This window comes from Stegostoma tigrinum, chromosome 26 (assembly GCF_030684315.1).
Source record: "Stegostoma tigrinum isolate sSteTig4 chromosome 26, sSteTig4.hap1, whole genome shotgun sequence".
Lineage (NCBI taxonomy): Eukaryota > Metazoa > Chordata > Chondrichthyes > Orectolobiformes > Stegostomatidae > Stegostoma > Stegostoma tigrinum.
This window is the reverse complement of record NC_081379.1, coordinates 25452594-25472754: the sequence shown is the minus strand read 5'-3', so window position 1 is coordinate 25472754 and position 20161 is coordinate 25452594. Positions and strand designations below refer to the sequence as shown.

General features: G+C 41.6%; 1 protein-coding gene across 2 annotated transcripts in view; it reads right to left on the bottom strand.

Annotated features, from left to right (window-relative positions):
• Positions 1-1225: 1225 nt before the first annotated feature.
• Positions 1226-20161, bottom strand: part of cfap251 (cilia and flagella associated protein 251) — a 61915-nt gene continuing 42979 nt past the window's right edge. The window contains exons 18-21 of one of the 2 annotated variants that reach the window (XM_048556309.2): positions 13210-13353; positions 12267-12495; positions 7622-7723; positions 1226-1439 (exon numbers count right to left, since the gene is read on the bottom strand). In XM_048556309.2, the coding sequence (XP_048412266.2) occupies positions 1306-1439; positions 7622-7723; positions 12267-12495; positions 13210-13353 (609 nt within the window). In that variant the 3' untranslated portion in view covers positions 1226-1305. Of the gene's footprint in view, positions 1440-7621; positions 7724-12266; positions 12496-13209; positions 13354-20161 lie in introns of those variants that run through there. The other variant, XM_048556310.2, reaches the window with a different exon arrangement.

The window sequence follows — 20161 nt, the reverse complement described above, 5'->3', positions numbered from 1 at the left end:
AACAATGCAGTTATCCTTGGTGTCTTGGCTTAGACTTATCCTTCAACCAATGTCACAAAAAAGAAAATTATCCAGTCATTGACTCATGGTTTTGCAAGATTTTGCTGTGGGCATATTGCTGATGTGATTCCTACATTATGACAGTGACTATCCTGCAAAAAATCATTTACTGTAAAACACATTGAGATATCAAATGATTGCAAGAAGTGTTATTTAGTAAGACTACCGATTTTCCTTTTTTGTTTTAACAAAAACTTCATGACAAAGGGGCTAACATTTTCACTGAAATTGAATGTTGGCATTGAGTAGCTCTTTTGGCTTTCTCTTTTATTCATGGGATGTGGTGTCACTGGCTGAGCCAGTATTCATTGTCCATTCCTTTTTGCCCTTGAAAATGTGATGGTGAGCTGCATTCTTGAACTACTGAAGTTCATTTTGATTAGGTAGACCCACTATAGAGTTAGGGCAGGAACTCCAGCAACAATTAAGGAACAGCAATACATTTTGAAATCAGGATGGAGAGTGGTTTGGAGATTAACTTGCAGGTGGTGGTGTTGCCTTATATCTTGTTTTCTGTACTATATGGTAGTGGTCGTGGGTTTGGACTTTGCTACAAAAGGAGCTTAGGTGAATTTCTGCAGTGTATCTTGCAAATGGTAAATACTACCATTTGTGAATGTGCCAATCAAATGGTCTGCTTTGTTTTAGATGGCATCAAGCTTCTTGAGTGTTTCTGAAGCTGCAATCATCCAGGCAAATCAAATTCCTGTCTTGTGCCTTGACAACGGGTGGTCAATAGGCTTTGGGAGCCAGAAGGTGAGTTATACATTGTAGGATTTCTAAACTCTGACCTGTTCTTGTAGCCATAGTACTTATATAGCTAGTTCAGATCAGTTTCCAATCAATGGTGATATGCTATGGGATATTTTCAGGGGCAGACTCACTAATGGTAATTCCATTGAATGTCGAGATAGTTAGATTCTGTCTTCCTGAAGCTGGTGTGCATTGTGAACATTACTTGCCACTTGTCAACCCAACTTGGATATCATCCAGGTCTTGCTATGTTTGCATACGGACTGCTTCAGTACCTGAGGAATTGCACATTGTGGTGAATATTGTGAAATCATCTGCAAACATCCCCTTAGCTTTAAGAATAGCCATCACAAATAGAATAATTATTCATATTTTTAATTTTAAAAAAGTATCAAACAGTAAACTCTGGTTATTTAACAATGAGATTATGAAAACTAAAATGATTCAGGGAATGCAAATTATTTGATAGGAAAAGTACATTTCAGCTTGTGCTTATGTTGGTGCAGCTGCAGGAATTGCTGCGTCTTCAACACAAGTTGAAGCCTGAGGAAACCCCAATATTTCATTTATAAACAGTTCACTTGTAATCTCTTGGGGAAGTTGCTCTTCAAGCAATGCTGATGCACCTGTTAAATCCAAATGAAACAACAATAAGATGAATTTTACAATTAAATGGAACATCATTTTTCTTCACAATGCTTTCTCTTTCTTTAAGCTTTTAGTTTAAGTTTGTTGATTTTCTGATTAAAGTTTGCAGATTCACTTACAAATGGTAGTAATAAGCACATAATGTCATAAATATGTAACATCATAAAACATAAATAAACTAAAAATCTATAATTGCATCTCTCCTTCCAAGTGACAGAATCAATCAAAAAATGGGAAAGCCTAACAATGAGCATTCACAATATCCCTGTAAAGCTGCTCATATTTCTGTTTCCATGAGGGGGTTCAGGCATGAATAGATGCACAGGACAACACATCTTCCACCCATTGAAGGGTCAGAAAATTATAGCTCTGATTTCCAAAGGTCTTTCACATCTTTACTAAATCTTAAGTGTAGAGTTAGCTCCACCTTCACTGGACTATATCTCTTGATTCATGGGATGGAATCTTCTTCAGGAACCAGAGAACTGGTTGGCTAGAGAGACAGCTTGAGCCAGCAAAGGACCCACACAGTCTCTTCTAGAGAAGGCCTGCAGAAACACACACAAATCTGACAGTAATGAAGTGATAATTAGGCTACAAGTGAAACGGAGGTCAACAGTTCTTTACTAGTAGTGCCGTGGCAGAGGCAGTTACTGCTCTAAGAAGCACACGCCTAGAGTGCCACAATCACAGAGGACCCAGGACAGAGGAAAATGATGTGGGTGTGGGGTTAAGTGGGTTTCTGCTGCTGAGGGGTGCGAGGATAATGGCACAGGAGGATTGGAATCAATGGTGAGGGGACAGATCCCTGCTTATTCCGTTGCAATCATTACCTGCAGTCTCCACCCCTCAAACATCCTGGGCCTTATGACCATTGGTCTGTCTGCTCAGAACTTAATTCTGGTGAAGGCAGGATGACATCATTGTTGAATTAATTGTCCTTCCTTCTCCAAGTTCATCACCTCCAGAAGCAGAACATATGTTGCCCAAATTCTCAAAATCACTTATCTCTGATTAGTCTCCCAATGAGGACATTATTATTTTTCCCCTTTATTCATTCTTAGGAAGAGGGCGTCACTGGCTAGGCAGCATTTATTGCCCATCCCTAATTTCCCAGAGGGCAGTTCAGAGTCACCCACATTGCTGTGGGTCTGGAGTCACATGTAGGCCCGACCAGGTAAGGATGGCAGCTTCCTTTCCTAAAGGACTTAGGGAACCAGATGAGTTTTTCCTGACAATCAACAATGGATTCATTGTCATCATTAGATTCTTAATTTCAGATACTTAGTGAAATCAAATTCTACCATCTGCTGTGGCAGGATTCAAACCCTATTCCCCAGAACATTATCTGGTCTCTGGATTAATAGTCCAGCGATAACACCACTGGGCCATCATCTCCCCTGAGTTTGGAACATAATTTGTGAAGGGTTTTTAATTTGTACATTGTTCTGTTTGTTTAGCAAATCTATTTCATGGAAACATTTCAATAGATATTTGGTGTCTGTCTGATGTGTTTTAGTTAATCTGAGATACGAACTTTATGCACAACAAGAAAAGTGTAAAAAAAAATGCCATGTAAGGATCTTTGACATTGACCTTTTTTAAAGTTTATTCATTTTGTGGAACGTGGGTGTGGTTGGCTGGGCCAGCATTTATTGCCTGTCCCTAGTTGCCTTTGAGAAGGTAGTGGTGAGCTGCCTTTTTGAACTGCTGCAGTCCACTTGCTGTGGGTTGACACACGATGCCATTAGGGAAAGAATTCCAAGACTTTGACTCAGTGACCCTGAAGGAATGGTGATAAATTTCCAGATGCTGAGTGGCTTGGAGGGGAACTTGAAGGTGGTGGTGTTCCGTGTGTGTGCGCTCCCCATGTCCTTTTAGATGGAGGTGGTTGTGGGTTTGGAAGGTGCTGTCTAAGGATCTTTGGTGAATTTCTGCAGTGCATCTTGTAAATAGTACACACTGCTGCTACTGACCATCACCGGTGGAGGGAGTGGATGCTTGTGGATTCAGTGCGAATCAAGCGGGCTGCTTTGTCTTAGATGGTGTCAAGTTTCTTGAGTGTTGTTGGGGCTGCACTCATCCAGGCAAGTGGGGAGTATTCCATCACACTCCTGACTTGTGCCTTGTAGATGGTGGACAGGCTTTCAGAAGTCAGGAGGTGAGCTACTTGCTGCAGTATTCCTAGCCTCTGACCCACTTTTGTAACCACTGCGTGTATGTATTGAGTCCAGTTGATAACTCCAAGGATGTTGATAGTGGGAAATTCAATGATTGTAACACCATTGAATGATAAGGGACAATTGTTAGATTGTCTCTTATTGGTGATGGTCATTGTCTGGCATTTGTGTGGTGCAAGTGTTACTTGCCATTTGACAGCCCAAGACTTGGTATGGTCCAGATCTTGTTGCATTTGGACACGGACTGCTTCAGTGTTTGAGGATTCACAAATAGTGCTGAACATCATGTATTCATCAGCAAACACCCCCACTTCTGACATTATGATGAAGGGAAGGGTCATTGATGGAGCAGCTTAGGATAGTTGAGCCTAGGTTACTGCCCTGAGGAACTTCCACAGAGATGTCTTGGAGCTGACCTCCAGCAACCATGACCATCTTCCTATGTGTTGGGTCTGACTCCAACCACTGGAGAGCTTTCCCCTAATACCCATTGATTCCAGTTTTGCTAGGGCTCCTTGATGCCACACTGGATCAAATGCAGCCTTGATGTCAAGAGTTGTCACTCTCACCTCACTTCTGGAATTCAGGTCTTTTGTCCATGTTTGAATCAAGGCCGTAATGGTTTGTGGTCATTTAAATCATGACCAATGCAACTCATTCACAACCTAGCAGTGGATGCAGTTTAAGTATACATCCTACTACATCTCAATTTTAAAATTTGAGGGTTGTAGGGTTTTCACACCACGGAAAGAAGACCTCTAGCCCATTGGGTTGATGCCAATCATAAAAAATCCATGCATTCTAATCCTATTTTCCAGTACTTTGTCCATAGCCTTGGATGACACTTCAAGTGTTTATCTAAATACTTTACTTCTTAAATATCTTGACAGATCCTGCCTCTACCACTCTTTAAGGCGGTTAGTTTCAGATATCTGCAACCTTCCTTGAATCCCCATTACACCTCCTAGTCCTTACCTTAAAACAGTGTCCCCTGGTCATTGATCCCTCTATTAAGGGAAAAAGAATTCTTCCTATCTACAGTATCTATGCCCCTTAGAACTTTGGACATCTCCATCAGCTCCATCTCAGCCCTTAGGCCGATCTGATCAATGGAAAACAATCCATCTTATCCAGTCCCTTTCAGAGTTAAATTGCTCCATCTCAGGCATGATCCTGGCAAATCTCCTCTACACACTCGTTAGTGTAGAGAAATTCTTCCCATAGTTTGGCAACCAGAACCGCACAGTGCTCAACTGAGGCTTAACTAATGTTTTACACAGCTTCATTAGAACAACCTCCTTGTTCATGTATGCAGTGCCTTGGATGATAAAGGCAAATATCCCATATGCCATTAAACTGACTTATTAACCTATGCTGCTGCCTTCAAGGATCTATGGACATACACACTGAGGTCCATCTGATCCTACTATTCGTTGTGTGCTCCCTTGCCCTCTTCGTCCTTCCAATTTGCAGCATCTCACATTTTTCAGGATTAAATTCCAATTGCCACTGTTCTGTCTATCTAACTAACCTGTCTACATCATCCAATAGTCTAAAGCTTTCCTCCTCACTGTTTACTACACCACAAATTTTTGTTCAATCTAGACTTACTGATCAAACCATCTACATTTGTGTCTAGATCATTAATGTATTCACCAAACAGCAAGGGACCCAGCACCAAACCCTGTGGTTTGCCACTGGGCACAGGCTTCTAGTCACAAAAAACCCTTCAACCCTTATCCTCTGTTTCTTGCCATAAGCTAGTCTTTCATCTTTGTTTTCAAAACCTGCCTTGACTTTATCCATCTCTAACCCCGAAACTTCCTCCAGCCCTACAACCCTCTGAGATATTAGTACTCCTCAAATTCTGGCCTTGAGCATCCCAGTTTTAATTTGCTCCACCATTAGCAGCCATGTCTTCAATTCCAATGACCCTTAACTTTGGAATTTCCTTTGTAAATCTTTGTACTTCTCCACCTCTTTCTTCCTTTTCAATGCTCCTTAAAATCTATTGTCATGACCAAACTCTTGGTCGCCTGCTCTAACATGTCCCAATTTGACTTGATGGACAGTTTTGTTTGACAAAAGCCTTGAGAACATTTTACTATGTGAGGTACTTTAGAAATACAGATTTTAGTTGCTTTGGACCAACTGAAATGCACACATTTAATAATGTTTCTTTCTCACAGATTATGAGTTTATAAATTGTACATCATTAAAACATTCAAATGTCAATAATGATAAATAATGTTCAGGATAGCATTATCAAAAATGTGAAGGTGATGATCATTATAGATTAAATTTACGTTCTCCCAAAGCTTTGAGATAAATGGATTATCACATTGGGTACAAACTTTTAAGTAGCATTAAATGTGAAGTATCCATTTCTTTGTCCTTGGACAAAATAACAAGGAAAAGAAGTTAGCTTGCACTAAAACATGATCTTTCATATTCTTAGGATGAATTAAAAAGTGTTTCACAAGGACAGTTAGGAATGGGCAACAAATATTGCCCTTGCCACAGATAACCAACATCCCAATAAAAATCAGTGGGTGCTCAACACAGTCAGCGTTGAAAGTCAATAACATTGTCTGAAGCTTTAACAAAAATTGAAGTTATTGTCAGTAAGAATGAAAGATCAGCAGAATTTCTAATGGAGAAATTGAAGAGACAGTTCTCTAAAGACAAACATGGGTCCATTACAGGCAGAGAATGGGGAGTTTGGAATAGAAGATAGAGAAATGTCAGTGAAGCAACATAGGCACTTGTAAAGAAAAACAGAAAAAGGTTCCATGAAATAATAGTTAAAAGATTTTTTGAGAGTGTGGAATTCAGATAAATTAATAGTAGTAAAATTGAAGAAATTCATAAGATTGAATATCAAAGAAATCCCCAGGACCCAATGACCTAGAACAATGAAAGAGATGGCTATATAGTTAATGGATGCACTGGTGATCACCTTTTAAAATTCTGTTAATTCTGCAATGCTGCCTACAGATTGGAATATTCCAAATGTAACCCACTGTTTAAGAAAGGAAAAGGTGAGAAAATGGGGAGGTACAGTTAGGAATGACATCAGTATTCAGAAAAATATTGGAACCCATTTTGATTACTGGCCATTTGGAAAATAATTGTTTGATTAGGCAGAGTCAACATAGATGTTCTGAAGGAGAAGTCATGTTCCATGAACCTGATAGAGTTTTCAAAGTAATATTTGATAAACCTGGTAGAGTTCTTTGAATATGTTACTAGCAAAGTTGATAAGGGGGACAGAGGACTCTCAAGTCACTCTGTTCTGCATCTTTCTGCAGTCTTTCTCCATTTAACTGATATTCTTTTCCTCTATTCTTCCTGCCCAAATGCATAACTTCACATTTTCCCACAATATACTTAATCTGTCAATGTCATCCTTACCATTTGGCAGATCAGTGAGCTTTATGGCGTTTTCCTGCTCCTTTGTTCTGAAAGGCTTTGTCATTTAAATGCAGCGATAACCCAAGAACACAAAATTTCTGCATGCTAATTATAACATCTGAAAGAATAGGCACTCTTGTCTTTCTGTTGTACTTAGTGATGAGATTAGAATAAACTAACATTTCAGGTTTGTGTTGGGACATCACAAAACTGTTCTGAAATACATTTAAGTAAATTCCAGGTAGGACTGGATTAAAAATAGGCTCCTACCACTTACTGATCTACTTTTAATTCATTGTGTACTTAATTTCCAACTTTCATTCCACTGTTAGGAAGCTGACAGTTCACTCCCAAAATTTGTTGCCTTCAACTGCCTCCTTTCATACTCCCAACAGCAGTATTATACTCCACCCTATAGTTTCAAAAGGTCATTGTCAACATTAGCTCAGGATAGAATACCTATCAAATATTATTAGACCATCGAAAGGGAAAAAAAACTTCGACTGGAACAACTTAAATTCATTTAAGAGCAAATAGTAATGTAAATTATCTCAATGCATATTTACTTGTGGCATCAAAAGAGATCAATTCAGAACTTCCTCCTTCTGGATTCAAGCCTAGTAGTGTGGAAAGGCACTCTGCTACCTCTTCCCCAGTCATACATTCACCTAGAAAGCAAAACAAAAAGCGAGAGAAAGATTTTATCATGCATCTACACTTCAAAAAGCAAATATCTTGTGCCAGAAGCATGGTGACAACAGCATGTAGCTAGCATATTCATTTTTTCATTATCATTCCATGTAATTATCTTGGGAATTTCCAGAATGGAATTTATCATTTAATAGTTATGTATAGGAGATGGGACTCTTAAGTTTTTAATAATCAAAAAAATTGACAAATGTCATATGGCTAAAACCACTCCTACCAGTTCCTTTCACGATTAGAGGTGAGCAGTGATAATTGATTTGGATTCAGTAACAATTTTTTTTTAAATGAATACATTATGTCCTGAGGGAAAAAAGTAATAACCACTGGATATTTGGTATCACTAGTTTTGATCTGAATTGCTGCATGAGATCTTCACTCAGGATCAAGTCACCTTATGACAGTTCTCCAAGCAATTAGTAAATCAATGGGAGACATTAAAGTGGAAATAAGGAAAATAAAAAAAAAGTTGAGAGAGAAAAATATGTCATGAATCCTTGAACCTAAATCTGCCCTACACTGTGGAGCTGGAGGAACACAGCAGGCCAGGCTGCATCAGAGGAGCAGGAAAGTTGACCTTCCTTCTGAAATGGGGAGGTGGAAGGCAGCTGGGAAATAATTAGAGACAGGAGGGGTGGGGCTGGGGAAGGTAGGTGCGATAGTGATAGGTGAATGCAGGTAGGGAGTCATGAGGATTGGTCAGTGGGATGGGAGGTGCGGATAGGTGGAAGAAAAGATGGACGGGTTGTGTCAGGTCAAGGAGGTGGGAATGAGAGGGGAGGTTTGGACATGGGTTGGGGATATTTTAAAACAGGTGAATTCTATGTTGAGGCAAATCAGCTGAAGGCTCCAGAGTCAGAATATGAGGTGTTTTCCTTCATTTTGAATGTGGTGTCACTGTGACACTGGAGGCCCAGGTTGGACATGTCACCAAGGGAGTGGGAAGGGTAGTTAAAATGGTTGGTGACCAGAAGGTGTTGTCATTTGTTGTGAACAGAGCCCAGACAGTCTACAAAATGGTCTCTGAGTCTACAATTAATCTCACTCGATGTAGAGGGGGCCAAATCAGGAGCAGCGGATACAGTAAATCAAGTTGGCAGATGTACAGGTGAACCCCTGCCTGATATGAAAAATTTGCTTTGGACCTTGAATGGGGGTGAGGGGGGAGGTCTCAGGTCAGGTGTAGCACTACCTGAAATTTCAGGGAAAGGTGCCAGGTGTGGTGGGGTTAGTTGGGAGTGTGGAGCTGATGAGGGAGTCATGGGTGGGCACTCCCCATGAAGGGCAGGTAGAGGTGGGGAGGGAAGTACCTCTTTGGTTGTGGGGTTGGATTTTAGGTGGCGAAGAATGATGCACTGCATGCGGAGGTTGGTGAGGTAGTATGTGAGGACAAGGGGGATTGTGTCTTTATTTTTGTTGGAGGGAGAGCGTTTGAGGTTAGAAATGTGGGAAATGAAGAGATGTGGTTGAGGGCATTTTTGACCACAGGAGGGGCGAAAGTTTTGGCCTCATCCCATGCCCAATCCTCCCTCTCATCCCCACCTCCTTGCCCTGATACAACGTATCCATCTTCTCTCCCACCTGTCTGCACAATTCATCCCACTGACCAATCCTCACCACTTCCTACCTGCATTCACCTATCACCATCCCACCTACCTTCTCCAGGCCAACCCCTCCTCTCTCTATTTATTTCCCAGCTCCCTTCCCCCTCTCCATTTCTGAAGAAATGTCCCGACTTGAAATGTCAACTTTCCTGCTCCTCTGATGCTGCCTTACATGTTGTGCTCCTCCAGCTCCACTGTATTGTCTCTGACTCCAGCATGTGCAGATCTTGCTATCTCTAAATCTGCCATATCTCTGTTTTTGAAGCTGTGCTGAGCTTTACTTACCTTGTTGGATAGCAAGATATCAGCTATCCTTTGCATCATGTGTATGCCAATTCAAAACCACTAGTTTATGAAAATATTTGTATTTGTTTCCTTAGTTTATACTATGGAAACATTGAGAGTTTATACTTTCGCCATTTCTGGGTGACTACACAGGAGCCCAGTGAATGGAAAGTTTATTTTCTTCTTTTTCTTTGTGTGATGTACTTCTGTTTTCTGGCTTTTCATTCTCTTGCATATAAACAAAGGTTTCACTATGCCCAAACTCATTGTACTTCCGCAACAAAAACAGATACAAACAATTGGCCTTATTCTCAACCTAAAAAATCTGTGTACTCACGGCTCCATCTAATGGCTTACCAAATAAATTTCATTTGGATTATCATTAATGTATCAAACTAAATTTCTGTGCAAAAACTTAAGAAAACATACTGTACTTGAATCACATAATACTTTAGTATCAAATCATCTGCAATACCAGGAATATCTTCAGGAACTATGGGCTTCTTCTGCTACCCTGTTTTCATCTTATTATGTGGATACCTTTATATATACACAAACTTCACTTCAAAGTTCATAGAATCCTTTAGTGTGTAAACAGGCCATTCGACCCAACAAGTCCATACTGACCCTCAGAACATCCCACCCAGACTCATCCCTAAATATTATGGGCAATTTAGCATGGCCAATCCACCTAGCCTGCACATTATGGACTATGGAAGGAAACTGGAGCACCTGGAGGAAACCCACGCAGACACAGGGAGAATGTGCAAATTCCACACAAACAGTCGCCCAAGGGCCAGAATCAAACCCTGGCCCCTCGTGCCGTGAGGCAGCAGTGCTAACCACTGAGCCTCTGTGTCACCCTAAAGTGTTTACTATAATCCAAAATAATCGCATCCTTGATTCATATCTTTGTCATATTATGCACAGGGTTCTGGATAGGTTCTGAACAGACGAATCATGATACTTCTCCACAATGAACAAAAACTGATGAACAAGTCACCTAAGCCTCTTTTGTGACTGTCATATGGCTGAGAGAGACATGACAATGATTTAGTACTATCACTAGACTAGTGACATCACAAGTTAATGAGACTCAGGTTCATTCTCTAGGGATGTAGATTCAAATCCCACCTTGACATCTGGTGAAATTTACTCAATAAGTATGGTGACCATGCAACTGTCATTGATTGTTTTAAGAACAGCACTTGATTCACTAATGCTCGTTAGGGAAGGAAATCTGCCATCCTTACCTGGTTTGGTCTGTATGTGACTCCAGACCCACAGCAATGTCATTGGCTATTCACTGCCCTCTAAAGTTGCTCAATTATTCAATTCGAAGGCAACTAGTAATGGGCAACAAATGTTGGCCTTCCCATCAGCACCCACGTCTCTTGAAATTATTTGAAAAAAGACTTTTATATTTGGTGCTTCTTTAATTTCAAACAGGGAAAACCTAAGCCTTTTGCTCAGTTGTTTTCACTGGCTATGTGCAAGATTACAATATAGAATTAAAAACAGAGATGAAAGTGATGATTGTGTTGGCAAGTGTTCTGTCCAGTTTAATAATCAGTTATACAAATAAAGAATAATGATGGCTATTTAGAATATACCTTCCCAATTCACTCAGAAAAAGTCTGAAACTGCTTCACATGCAATTCGTTTATTCAAAGTACACAACTGAGGTTCATGCGTATATTTGCTACAAATAGCCTAGTATCTGGCTTGGGGAATTGGGAACATTATTCAGGCCTGCTCCTGTTCATTATCTAGCAATGCTTATGGGATTGCCCAAGAAACATCTGGTAAGAAAATAATTAAGTTTGCCATTTGACTTCTGTCATGCTTGCTGAACAAGACAAGACACAAAGTTGGGGTTCATAATTACTTCACAACATCTACAGAAATTTCACACACCATTTTAACTTGGAGGTAGATCACTGTTCCTTCATTGTCACTGGGTCAAAATCCTGAAACTTCCATCACAAACAACACTGTGGGTCTATCTACTTCATTTGGACTTTAATGGTTCAAGAAGGCAGCACAATATCACCTTCTGAAGGACAATTAAGCAAATTAGCAATACACAATAAATGGTAGTCTTCGCAGAGATGTTCACATCCCAAGAAGGAGTGAATCGAAAAACCTTGATGGATGACTCAGCTCGGAAAGGTTCTCCATCATGAGATAACCGAACTGTAGCCATTTATTAGAGTTATTTGTAAAAAACATCTATTTGAATGAGTTTTCATAAGGCTCCCACAACTATGGAATTGTATCTCAGTTTAAGAAGTTTAAAAGAACCAAGGAAAATATTAGAAGGAAAAACATTGAAGAAAATGTCAGTACTATGCAGTTTTACATGGTACTAAGTATTCAGTATATATGGTGAACAGATTTATTGCTATGTTACTCTCTCAGTGATTCTTTATATGTTGTCTTTCGGTACAAAAGGACATCTAAAGCACTTTATAGTTGCTATTAAGTACTTTTGAAATGGAATCAATGTTGTAATATAGTGAACAGTCCATCAGAATGTAGTGAGCCTCTCACAAATAGCACTGTGGTAATAATTAGATAACCCACTTTACAATTTAATTGTTGCCATTTTACTCACCTCCACTTTGCAATAGTTGCAATAATTCTCCTAACTTAATTGCTTTGTCTCCATTCTCATTGTCGTAGCCAAGAACATCAAATGTATGATGCAACTCAGAAGTGGTTATGCCAAAAACAGGTCGATGGTTTATATACAGTTTAATGAATTCACCTAAATCAATGTCTGTCACATACATTCCTGTGTCCACATATTTACTGAACTTCACCTCATTCAGCATGTCCTCGATCTGTAATGAAAGTGATCAAAATTAGCAAATTGTACAATCTAACAGAAAATTACAGCACTCTTGTTCCTTTTCCTGATTTTATGTGCAGGTGCCATTGTGGTGGGTGGGATCTGTTCCAGTCATTAGTGGTATTGGGTCTTTGATTTCAAAGATACTAAAGCGCCCAAGGTGAGGCATAAGCTTACCAGTATATCACCTAGGTACATTGAGGTTCTTCATCACTGCTTCATCCTGGTCTCTATATCTGCTCTAACATTTACACCCAAAACTCTTATCTTGCTGTAACTGTTCCTGATGCTCAACATCTACTTGTACTCTGCCTTTCCCATTATATCTTAACAAATTTTTTGTCACATTCTCTCTAAGATCATTCTAGACTCCCACTTTGTACCAGTCTGCTTCCTCCTCTCAGCCTACAGCCACCACCAATTATCTTCCACCCTTTAGAGACCCTGTTTGAACAGAGGATTTCATTTAGTTTTATCATATTATGAAAAATAGACTAGTGGATATCGTAGTTTTGCCTTAGTGGGTCTGCTTAGCCGAAGTAAGGATACTTATCACGTGGTTTACCATTATGGTGCAAAATACCATCTCATGCAATGAAAGGCTGCCATATGTGTGCTTTCATGGCCATGCTTATTTAGAAATTGTACAACAGCATAGTCGAAAAAATGCAAATTATTTTTGTGGACTTGAACACATACAATGTACCTCTTTCTCTGTAGGGTAGAATCCCAGTGCTCTCATCATAAATGGTATTTCCTGCAGTGGAATATGAGTTGATATTTCTCTGGGTTCCATTGTGCTGACACGCTGGTAACGCAGCTGTGAATAGTAGAAATAGTTCTCCATCTCCTTCAGAGCACATTGGAAAACACAAAATATTAATTGATTGGAACCAAATGAAAACCTGACTGAACTATAAAACACATATATTCAAATACATTTTCTTCATAGTTTTTGTTCAACATGTCCATTAATTTCCAATGGCACTAATGCCAAATAAGAATTTGCTATATTTCTTGCTTAGGTGAGACTATGAAGAATACCATGATGAAGTGGCAAAGATGAAAATTATAATGGTAATATCAGGGAAAAAATAGATATGTATTCATCTATGGCACCATCTATTTGTTTGCCAGCAGAATCCATCATAACTCTGCTGTGTTACTTGCTTTCTCACCCTGGTAACCAAGGAAGTTGATCTTTGGGGTTATTTGTTTTCCTTCATGGTCAGTAAGCTGTGGTTGTCTTTAACACCAAGCTCTGTTAACTTAGAGATAAGCAGGAAACTAGTTATATCCCTTTTACTTTGGCTGGGGCTGGGCTACAGGGGTTTGAGGGATTGATATGGAATATGTGGCTTTTCCAGAATTCAGGTTGGATTTTAAGCAACTTTTATATTTGGTGCTTCTTTAATTTCAAACAGGGAAAACCTAAGCCTTTTGCCAACTCTCTGCATTTTATTTCTAAAACTGATTCCGTTATTCTGATGATGGAAGTGTTATTCCCTAAAATGTTGGAAAATACAACGTTATGGTTGAGAAAATGGAATCAGCTTTATCAGTGAAAGACAGTCTTTTGCAAAACAAACTGTGGGATCACTAGGTGTAACTGCTGATATGTTTATGTTTATTCAGTTAAACAGAACTAATATTAATACTATTTTTAAAAAACATGGGATTTTCATTTAGTGTCCTGAATATTTATCTCTCAACTATCACTGCATGAGGATAAATATTGCTATTGCTATTTGTGGGCCTTGAGATATGTGAACCGACTCTACACTATACAAGACTTAAAAGTGACCACGTGCTGAATCTTAAGGGTTTTATTTGGCTAGATCTGAGTCTTTTGAAAGAATTGCCACCATGAAGCCTAGAGTGTTTTCTGGCGTATCTTACAAATCTTGCCTCATTAACTATGGAATCCCTCACATCCAATCATGGTCTCATTTTATCATGCACCGTTCCTAGAACAACTTGCCCCTCAGCAGATATCCCAAAATTCATTGGTCTTTCTTGTGTACATGCTGTCATTAAAAGTCTATTGTGCACACAGAGAAACACTGTCAGTCCAGAGCTACCCTGCATGGCTCCTGAAATTTGCCCTCAACGTGGCAGATGGGAGGTGGGGGTAAGTTGTCACACCATTGTGCAGGCAAGAACCTGAAGGTCCTGCTGGACAGGGTGGTGCACAGGAAGGTCTTTCTCTTCCCTTAGGAACAGCAGTGTAGGCCGTGACACCAGACCATGCTCACCTGGTCAGAAGTTGCCATGTGGGTCAGTGCAGTCTCAACCATCTAGAGGAACGTTCAGCACAGTAGGAAGAAGATCAATTACCTCCTCCACTCGGCAGTGTTAACTACCACATCTTCTTTACAATACCAACTCTTACTCTTTCTAAGCTACTGTATTCACCATCCACCAAAGCTTGTTGTCTGAGGTGGGGTCACTCAACTCAAAACGTTAACACTGAATTTTCTCCAGACCTGCTGAGTTTTTCCAGCAATTTCTGTTTTTGTCTCTGATTTACATCCTTCACAGTTCTTTCAGTTTTTATTAAGCTTGATTTTTATAGCTGTCACTAACAACTGCAATGTCCTCCCTCACACACTGTCACCCACCAAACCCCCCCATACCACGAATCAACCATTTTGCTATCTCATCTCCTGTGCCAAAAGTAACAGTTGTGCCACCCACTCACATTTCCCTTAATACCTGCTTCATTCTCATTCTATGAGGAAAGCAGTCCTCAGTAGGCCAAAACACCTCAAGACGAGTGATGGACTGTCCAACAGTTCTAATGTGGAAAGCATCCTTCATTTAACTGGCCGACTGACCATTTCCAAACCTAGTATTACAGGCTGCCGCTGATTTTCTGTGCTGGCACCCGCAAGCAAAGGTTTGATTGAAAGCTACTAAACATAACAAGCTTCCTTCCCTGTGTCCAACCTAAATGGCAAAGCAATCCACAAGTCTTATGAGCCTCATATCTCCAGCTGAGGGGTAAACTGAAAAAAAGGTAAGGTAATGCAATGCAAGGCAGGGCTGCTGTGAGCATCGGAGATAAAGTTAAAGTGAAGAGCCCCAGTCTATGAGTAGAGCTTCCTTGCTGCAGCATAATGATGATCGTTTCTGGTGCAGCATTGAAACGAAGAAGCAAAGCATAAGTAGGATCAGAGATGTGCCTTGAGGATTCTTAGAAACTGGTCCACGTCAGATGCCAATGTCCATGAATGTGGAGTCCAGGGGCTGGTGCCCCTGCAATGTGCCCTGAAATTTTGGTACCCACTGCCCAATTTGGAGGTTATTTGGAGCATGCAGTGAGCTGAACTTGACACATATCATGTTTCCATGGTACCTGGGAAACTCTGCTTTCCCTCAGCAAGTTTGGGAAAGATAGAAAACTGAATATTAATGAGGTGAGTTGAGCTGTCAGCAAGACATTTAACAAACAATCATCCCCCTTAACTGGCAAGTTGATGCTGCCTTTTGAGAAAGTCACCATGCCACTTGCGAAAAGCATAAAAGCCAGAACAAGATGCTTCTGACGTTTAGATGATGCTGGCCAGACTTTTCATCTGATGTTGTCAATACAGTGTGGAGCGGGAGGGACACTGCAGGTCAGGCAGCATCAAAGGAGAAGGAAAGTCGATGTTTCGGGCCGAGATCTTTCATCAGGACTGGGAAGGGGGAAGGGAGCTGGTAAATAAATAGACAGGACGGGTGACACTGGAGGAAGCCCAGGATAGACATATCACGAAAGGAGCGGGAGGGAGAGTTAAAATAGTTGGCAACTAGGAGGTGTTGTTAATTATAGCATATGGAGCACAGGTGCTCCGCAAATCTGTCACCAATTCTACATTTGGCCTCAGCAATGTAGAGGAGGCCGCATCGTAAGCAGCGGATACAGTGGACCAGGTTGGAGGATGTACAGGGGAGTTAAAATGGTTAGCAACCAGAAGATATTTATCACCACCCCAGACTGCCTCCTCACTGAGGACAAATGATCAGTCCTCAGCAAAGGACTCATCTTCATTCCCCTGTGCACACACATCAATGAATTCCATTCACGTCTGGATGTTGAACTCTTTTGCCACTGCCTCTGCGTCCATGCTTATTTCTTTCATTGAGAGTCTAATCCACCCTCTGCTGACCCCTTCTCCCACCTCCAACACACCCCCTCCTCCAGGACACCACCCCACAGCCTCTTACTCTCCCTTGACTTCTTCATTTCCATCTGCAGTCGTGACATCGATCACCTTAACTCTCCACCCCCATCACTCACTGCAACCTCTACCTCATGGAACACACAGCTCTCTGCTCCCTCCACTCCAAGCTTAACGCCACCATCAAACCCACTGATAAGGTGGCACAGTGGTGATACAGTATACTGACCTTTACATTGCAGAGGCCAGGTGCCAACCCTCTGACACCTCCCCCTACTGCCCCCTTGATTTTGACCCCATCCCTGTTACCAGACCATCATCTCTCAGACCATCCACAACCTTATCATATCAGGAGACCTCCCACCCACAGCCTCCAACCTCATCATCCCCAAAATCTACAAACCTGACTGCCCTGGTCAACACATTGTCTCTGCCTGCTCCTACCCCACTGAACATATCTCCACTAACCTTGACTCTGTCTCCCCTACACACGGCAACACCCACCCCCCTCACCCCACAGTCCAGGAACGCCCCACCTACATTCAGCACAGTACCCACTCCCTCTACCTCCTCCAGGATTTTCAATTCCCCAGCCCTCAAAACCTCATCTCCACCATGGACGTCCAGTCCCTGTTCACTTGTATCCCCGACACAGGTGGCCTTAAGCCCTCCGCTTCTTCCTCTCACACAGGCGTAACTAGTCCCCCTCCACCAACACTCTCATCCACTTGACAGAACTTGTCCTTACACTGAACAACTTCTCCTTTAACTCCTCCCACTTCCTACAAACCACCCGTATGGGTCTGAGCTATGCTTCCCTCTTCGTAGGATATGTGAAACAGTCCATCTTTCACTGTTACACTGGCACCATCCCTCACATCTTCCTCCGCTGCGTCAATGACTGTATCAGCATTGCCTCGTGCTCCCATGAGGAGCTTGAACAGTTCATCAACTATATTAACACCTTTCACCCCTCTCTCTCCTTCCTAGACCTCTCTGTCTCCACCTCTGGTGACTGCCTTGAAACTAACATCTATTTCAAGTGCATCGACTCCCACAGCTACCTAGACTACACCTCCTCTCATCCACCCACCTGCAAGAATGTGATCCCTGACTGCCAATTCCTCCGTCTCCATCATATCTGCTCCCAAGATGGAATGTTCCACTCCTGGACATTCCAGATGTACTCCTATTTCAAGGACTGAAACATCCTCCCTCCATTGATTGAAAATACCCGCAACTGCATCTCTTGCATTTCTTGCACTTCTGTCCTCAAACCCCCTGCCCACAACAAAAATAGAGGCAGACACTCCTGGTCCTCACCAACCTCTGCATCAAACGCAACATCCTCCACCACTTCCACCACCTACAATCCGACCCACGACCAAAGAGATATTTCCCTTCCCACCCTTATCTTCCTTTCATCGGGACTGCTCGCCCTGCGACTCTCTCATCCACACCACATTCCCCACTAACCCCACCTCATCCGGTAGCTTTCCCTGCAACCACATGAGGTGCTACACCTCCCCCGTCATCTCCATCCGAGGCCCAAGACAAACCTTCCATATCCGACAGGGGCTCACTTGTACATCCTCCAATCTAGTCTACCGTATCAGTTGCTCCCAATGTGGCCTCCTGTGCATCAATGAGACCACACGTGGCCTCAGCAACAGATTTGCGAAGCATCTGTGCTCCATACACTATAATCAACAACACCTTCTGGTTGCTAGCCATTTCAACTCCCCCTCCCACTCCCTGAGTGACAGAGATAACAAGGTGCAGAGCAGGATGAACATAGTAGGCCAAGCAGCATCAGAGGAGCAGGAAGGCTGACGTTTTGGGCCAAGATCCTTTTTTTCCTGTCAGCCTTCCTGCTCCTCTGATGCTGCTTGGCCTGCTGTGTTCATCCAGCTCTGCACTTTGTTATCTCAGATCCCCCAGCATCTGAAGTTCCTACTATCCCTGGGTGACATATCCATCTTGGGCCTCCTCCAGTATCACAATGACGCCACACACAAACTGCAGGAACAACAGCTCGTATTCCATCTTGGGACCCTTTAGTCCAATGGCCTAAACATAGAATTCACCAGTTTCAAAATCTCTCCAGCCCGGCTTCATCCTATGTCCAACCCTCCCTCTCATCCCCACCTCCTTGACCTGACACAACCTGTCCATCTTCTCTCCCACCTGTCCGCCCCACCCTTCCCACTGACCAATCCCCACTACCTCTACCTGCATTCACCTCTCACCATCCACCTACCTTCCCCCAGTCCCACCTCTGTTCCCTCTATTTATTTCCCAGCTCCCTACCTCCTCCCAGTTGTGATGAAGGGTCTTGGTCTGAAATGTCAACTTTTCTGCTCCTCTGATGTTGCCAACTTGCTGTGTTCCTCCAGCTCCACGCTATATTGACTCTGACTCCAGCATCTGCAGTTCTATATCTTTTCACCTGATTTTGCCCAAAATCTCAATATAGCCATGTTGCTCGATCCCTATAAATTCTACTTTACAGTGTAATAATAGTTCAATGTCTACGAAGTGCTTTGTGATCTACTGAAATTTGCTATACAAATGTGAGATATTTCTTCTCCTTTTTGGACAACAGAGACTTTTGAATTTAAATTATGTTTATGAAATGCAGTCAGATTGTGATGTGTATGGACTAATTCACAAAGAATCAACACCTTTTTTTCTACAGATGGAAAGGCTGCCGTCATTTAGACAATAGAGAACTAACTATCTCAATGGGATCCTTTGATTCAAATAGTTCAGTCATCAAAACTGTTATGCTGCTAAGATTGAGACACACACAAACAGATGGTTTCAGCATGCTGGGATTACTAATATGTTAAGCTAACTGTCTGCAAGCAGAAATTCACTCCTGAGTTGACATGTGTTGGTCTTATTGGCAATACTAGTGGTCAACCCTAAGACAGGTAGGGACTCAGAGCTCAGTCTCCCAATTTCTTGTTCAGAAAAGTAGAGGACTATATACTCAGCCATGGAAGCCTGTAAAGAATAACAGGAAGGAGACAAATAACCTCTTGATAAGTCATTGTGCTGTCCTTGCGTATTATCAAGACAGCGATAGGCTTCAAGATGTTGAGGAGATCAAAGATGTAAGGAAAACATAAGAAAATAGCATTGCCATTGAAAATCAACTGTGATTTAGTTGTATGGGGAGCAGGATAGAGGGCTTGAATATGTCATCCCTGCTCCTATTTATAAAGATAAAGCTGATCAGATTTGCCAAAAAAAACTTGCCTATTTATTGGAGAGAAGTTCGGATTCGCGTTTTGGGTCCAGTGAGCCTTCTTCAGAATGGAAGAAGTTCAGAAGAACAATCACTGGACCTGAAACATTAATCCTGATTTCTCTGCACAGATGCTGCTAGACCTGCTGAGATTTTCCAGCAATTTCTGTTTTTGTTTTAGATTTCCAGCATCTGCAGCATTTTTTCGATTTTTGCCTGATTTACTGTTCTGTTAAGGC